Source organism: Nilaparvata lugens, unplaced genomic scaffold (assembly GCF_014356525.2).
Source record: "Nilaparvata lugens isolate BPH unplaced genomic scaffold, ASM1435652v1 scaffold6576, whole genome shotgun sequence".
In the NCBI taxonomy this organism is placed as follows: Eukaryota; Metazoa; Arthropoda; class Insecta; order Hemiptera; family Delphacidae; genus Nilaparvata; species Nilaparvata lugens.
In genome coordinates, this window is record NW_024092326.1 from 12,035 (window position 1) to 17,746 (window position 5,712).

At 35.5% G+C, this 5,712-nt stretch overlaps 1 protein-coding gene across 1 annotated transcript; it reads right to left on the reverse strand.

Annotated features, from left to right (window-relative positions):
* Positions 1–1,481: 1,481 nt before the first annotated feature.
* LOC120356368 (gastrula zinc finger protein XlCGF57.1-like) lies at positions 1,482–5,623 on the reverse strand. Its single transcript, XM_039445297.1, has one exon. The coding sequence runs from the start codon at positions 5,396–5,398 to the stop codon at positions 3,758–3,760; it is 1,641 nt and encodes a 546-aa protein (XP_039301231.1). The 5' UTR covers positions 5,399–5,623; the 3' UTR covers positions 1,482–3,757.
* Positions 5,624–5,712: the final 89 nt, after the last annotated feature.

Below are 5,712 nucleotides of genomic sequence, written 5' to 3' on the forward strand. Positions count from 1 at the left end.
GTGTACATGTCATGTGAATTAAAGGCTAGGCTCGAGGCTCCAATTGAGCTGGGTAAACACATTTATAGTTTTAAGTATGTTTTTTGATTATTCTCTGTTAGTTATAAGTATACTAATCGAATTTTTCTTCCAATTTTCTAGGTTTTTCTCACCATTTTTAAAGGTTTTTTACTGTGTGTAACATAGATTACAACTGTTGGAAATGAACTGTTTAGTTGTAAGCTTCTAATATGATGGGGTTTTCCATGGTTATTTTCAAACCATTACTGTTTCCAAACAATATAATTCCAAAATGTTGTCCCTATTCCCAAAATATTCCCCTACAAAAATATTCAACGATTGGTATCTTTCAGTGTGAGTCATTTACTTTTCAAGAACTATCCCAAAGTGATTTTTTGTTTATCCATTCCCGGGTATTTTCTAATAATATTAGGCCTCTTATTCTATTTACTCCACTCAATTTTGTGTATTTGTGTTCAGCTATATTCAAAGAATGTTCATCTATTTTTCACAGTTCAATGTTTTGTTAGCTTTTAAGCCCTGTACACACACATCAATTTTTGTTCTTACGATATTTCGCTGTCCTTTATGAATTCTATCAGATTAAACGGAGCTTTACAAACTTCATCTGTTTCAAATCATCTGTTTAATCCAATAGAATTTATAAGGACTTCAAAATATTGTATGAACAAAAATCGATGTGTGTGTAGCTAGTCTTAGGAATGCATACCAGATGCTTTAAAATTGAAATGAATTGAGAATTTCAAATTGTTTGAAAATTATTATTTTGTTGTAATTGATGGAAAATACCTAAATTTTGTCAAAAAGCATATTCAGAGACAAGCAAGCATCTTGCAGTTTAAGATTTAATTAAAAAATAGTTTTTTCTCAAATTTGATTGATATGTTTTACGAGAATACAAATCTAATGATTAACTTTGTCTATCTTTTGCACATCGTGAGAAAGTTTCAAAAATTCTCTCAAAATTCAAAGCGATTTGTCAAGGTTCACCCTTAGCACTGTTCTAAAAATATTGAATCTTATTTTCATAATTTCATAATAAGAGTAGCTTCTTCAATTTTTCAGTCTTTAGTAGCTATTCCCCAAAGCATCTGGTATATTTAGGTAGGGTGCACTAATTCTATGTCAAGTCTCAGTTGCAGGAACATTCCTATCTCTCTCTCTCCCTAGCATCAATAGCGGAGTAAGTGTCAACACTTTTTTCAACACTGCAACACATTGCAGCCAACATACTTTTGCAAAAAAAAAATTGAAAAGGTGAGAATCTCTTGACAGGACATCAAAGACTTTACTATCCTAACAACAGTCACTGAAAACGTTGCTTTATACTAGCTTACCTTGTTCAATATACTCTAATAGGCTAGGCTACACCCATATTTTTGTACTGTGTTGTATAAACTGGAATAGGAGCAGTTTTGAGGGTGAGACTGTTGATTGACAAACTTCGAGACAATTTTCCAAGTAAAAAATATTCATATTCAATTTATTTGCCATAGAAATACAATCAATGATGCTTCAGAGTTTCAGATGAAATAGAGAATAAAGTTGAAAAGTTACACAATAATATAATTCTAACAAATTGAGGCACATGAAGAAAACAGTTGAGTTGATTCATTCAATTTTTAACTACATAGGAACAACACTTGTGAAATAATGGACCTTTAATTAAACTAAAGTTAAACAGATATCAAAATATTTGAATATGTACATTTCTTTCTTGCAATGGGACAGTTTGAATAACATTCGGTATGCTGATGCTACAGTGATATATACTGATAATATCATAGAGAAACAATAGCATGAGCAAAACAAACATGAGCATTGCAAACAATTGCAATATCACCATAATAATAATAATAATCACATGCTTTGTAGAACTCATTCAAAGTTTGCAAATTATATGGTGTTGTGTATCAAGTTGAGATGATACTGTATCATATTGTGTTGATACTGTATCATATTGTGTTGATACTGTATCATATTGTGGTGATACTGTATCATTGTGTGGTGATATGCCATGGTATGGGGCGTCTATGTTGCAAATGTGAGTGTTAACTGAAGCCGATAGTCCTAGTAGTTGTTATTGGTGAAGCTATGTGACGCTGGTAGTCTCTCATACTGAGCCGTTCTTACACCCCCAACCATACACTAATATTAGACAGTAATCAACAGTAATTGGCTTGAAATTTGGAACATAAACAACCTATACAATGGGATATCTACTGGCGCTATCTTTTCTCTATGATAATATGCAAGATCTGAAGAGCATTATGGAAAGTATTGTGGAAAGCAGTAAAACATATGGACTTGTTAAACCAAATACTTGATAATTATCAGTGAAAACAATATTGTGAGGGGCAAATAAGACTGGAATGTGGTGTTAAAGAAAGAGTGTAGAGCTATGTCTACCTTGGATCCACTATGAATGAACAATTTCATTTATTTATACATTCGTAGATACAATATCATTCCTTACTAAATATAAATATTGGAAAAAGAGCAACAGACTTGAAGTCCGAAACTGTTCTTTTCCCAAATTTTGATAGAAACAGTCCAAAGAAGGTTATGTTTATCACTTCATAAGTTTTGTTCAATCTTGAGTCCAAAATATATAAAAACTATAAACTTAGAATCTAGATTAGTTTAATAACATTATCAAAAAAGACATTTTACAATATCATCACTGATAACTTGAAAAGGCTGTATTATTAATTGCATCCACAAATAAATAAATAAAAAACAATATCGAAAAAACCTTCAACTTAAAAAGAAACAATGACAGGAGATAAAATGTTGAATTGAATGGAACAGAAGTGTGTTTGCTTGATGATGGCTGCACTCTCCAAAAGTAGAGAACAAAGATCTTTGAGATCAGTTTCAAAGTTGAGATCTGGGGTTGAATATCAAAGTTAGAATGTTGTGTGACAATGTTTTACCTGTGTTGTTATATGGGGTAGAAACATAGACACTGACAGAAGGTGCTATGATGCATATGAACTGTGGCTGTAAAGGAGGATGTAGAGGGTTTCATGGATGGATAATGTGACTAGTACCAAAATTCTTACAAGAATGAGAGCTGCTGAATAGTATACAAGTGAGAAAGTTGCAGTGCTTGGATTGTATTATGAAAATGAATGCCCAAAATACCTAACCTAACCATCACTGTTATGATATCCTTCAAGGCATATTGCAAGGAAGCAGAGAGGTCAACAGAAGAAGAATTTCATGTCTGAAAAATGAGAAAGTCTGGTTTTCCTCAAATACCACAGAACTGTTTTGTGCAGCTGAGGATAGAATGAAGCTGAATGAGAAACCACCATGGTAGCCAACGACAGGCACATGACGAGAGGTAGTCAATGACAGGTACATGAAGAGAGGTAGCCAATGACAGGCACATGGAGAAAGAATGGGGCAATGCTTCTGAACTGTGATCAGAATCTTTCTCCCGAGTGTGTCTAGATGAGTGATGAGATCTGATTTCCATTTTGTTTTGTAGTTACAGAATTTGCAAGCATGTTTTCCAGCTGTGTGTATTTTACAATGAAGATTCAATTCTCTAGTGCTGCTGAATGCTTCATCACACAACTGACACTTTGTTAATTCACTATCACTTGCTGCATCAATCACATTCTTCCTTGCATTTTTGATTAGTAAGTCCACCTCACTGCAATCTTCTTATCAGATGTGATTTATTTGCTGCTTTGTGGTCACACAAATCACAGCTGAAGTGTCTTTCTCACATGTGTGTCCTTAGATGACGGATGAGATATGATTTCAGTGTTGCTTTGTAGTCACACAAATCACAGCTGTAGGGTCTCTCTCCTGTGTGTGTCTTTAGATGAGTGACGAGACTTGATTTCACTTTTGTTTTGTAGTCACACAAATCACAGCTGAAGGGTCTTTCTCCCGTGTGTGTCCTTAGATGAGTGACAAGTTCTGATTTCCGTTTTGCTTTGTAGTCACAAAAATCACAGCTGAAGGGTCTTTCTCCTGTGTGTGAGTTTAAATGTCTCATAAGATTTGATTTATTTGTTGCTTTGTAGTCACACAAATCACAGCTGAAGTGTCTTTCTCCTGTGTGTGTCCTTAGATGCTGGGTGAGATGTGATTTCTGTGTTGCTTTGTAGTCACACAAATCACAGCTGAAGGGTCTTTCTCCTGTGTGTGACTTTAAATGTCTGTTAAGATGTGATTTCAGTATTGCTTTGTAGTCACACAAATCACAGCTGAAGGGTCTATCTCCTGTGTGTGTCCTTAGATGAATGGTGAGATGTGATTTCCGTGTTGTTTTGTAGTCACACAAATTACAGCCAAAGGGTCTTTCTCCAGTGTGTGACCTAAGATGCTGGATGATATCAGATTTCCGTGTTGCTTTGTAGTCACACAAATCACAGCTGAAGGGTCTTTCACCTGTGTGTGACCGAAGATGCTGGATGAGATCAGATTTCCGTGTTGCTTTGTGGTCACACAATTCACAGCCAAAGGGTCTTTCTCCTGTGTGTGTCCTTCGATGACGGATGAAACTTGACTTATTTGTTGTTTTGTAATTACAGAATTTGCAAGCATGTTTTCCAGATGTGTGTATTCTACTATGAAGATTCAATTCTCTAGTGCTGCTGAATGATTCACCACACAACTGACACATTGTTAATTCACTATCACTTGCTGCATCAATCACATTCTTCCTTGCATTTTCGATTAGTAAGTCCACCTCATTGCCAATTGTTTCAGAATCTTCCATCATAGTGTTTCCAGAAGTTGTGTCAGGAGTTGCATCAACAGACCTATGGGAGTTTGAACCTTCTCGTTCCTCAAGGTATGGTATACACAGTCCAGATGATACACTTCCACTTTCATAATTCTCAGATACTACATCAGAAGAAATATCTTCTATTTGCATCAATGTATCTGAATGGTCTGTTTTGAAAGATTGTTGTTCCTCTTTAACTTCTTCAGTTTCAAGAACAGAGGTGTCAGAATTCAGTCTATCTGAGGAGAGGGAATAGATGCTTTCAATCTGCAGACAGGTGTCACTTTCTTGCTTTCTTTCTCCATTTCCCACTTCAACTTCTACTCCACATTGTTGTTGTTGTTCTTCTTCTTCATCATCATCATCATCATCATCTTCTTCCTCGATTAGTTTCTCTGATTTGAGCCAAATCATTTCAATAGGATGTTTTGTGTAGTTGTGGGCCAAGTATATACTTTGATTATCCACATTGAGTTGGATGTGGTACTTATCTTCAATGGTGTCTTGATGTTGATCTGGTCCATGGATTGGCCAATCACAGTTGTCCATGTCTGGTCCTTGATGTTGTGAATGGGGCATTGACCTTGAGTTGTCTTGACCTTGACCATCCAAGTAGTCTGGCTGCATCTGGATTGGACTGAATCCACTGTGGCTTCCACACTCTTCTCCCTGTAAACAAGTCAGTGGCTGAGTTAGTCACATTTGGTGAAGTATTTGGACAAATAAGTTACCACTATTTCATGGCTTACAACAGATTTGATGAATGAACTTTCAAAGAATGGGTGAAATGGAATTCAGGATGTAATGAATGTCAGCCTTTGATGGTGTATGTCTGAAGAGGGATTAACATTGGTCAACTTCACTTGAATTCAAGTTTTTCAACATTAGTGTAAAATAGGCAATTTGAAAAACATGTTCACCATCTACAAATCTTGAAGAAG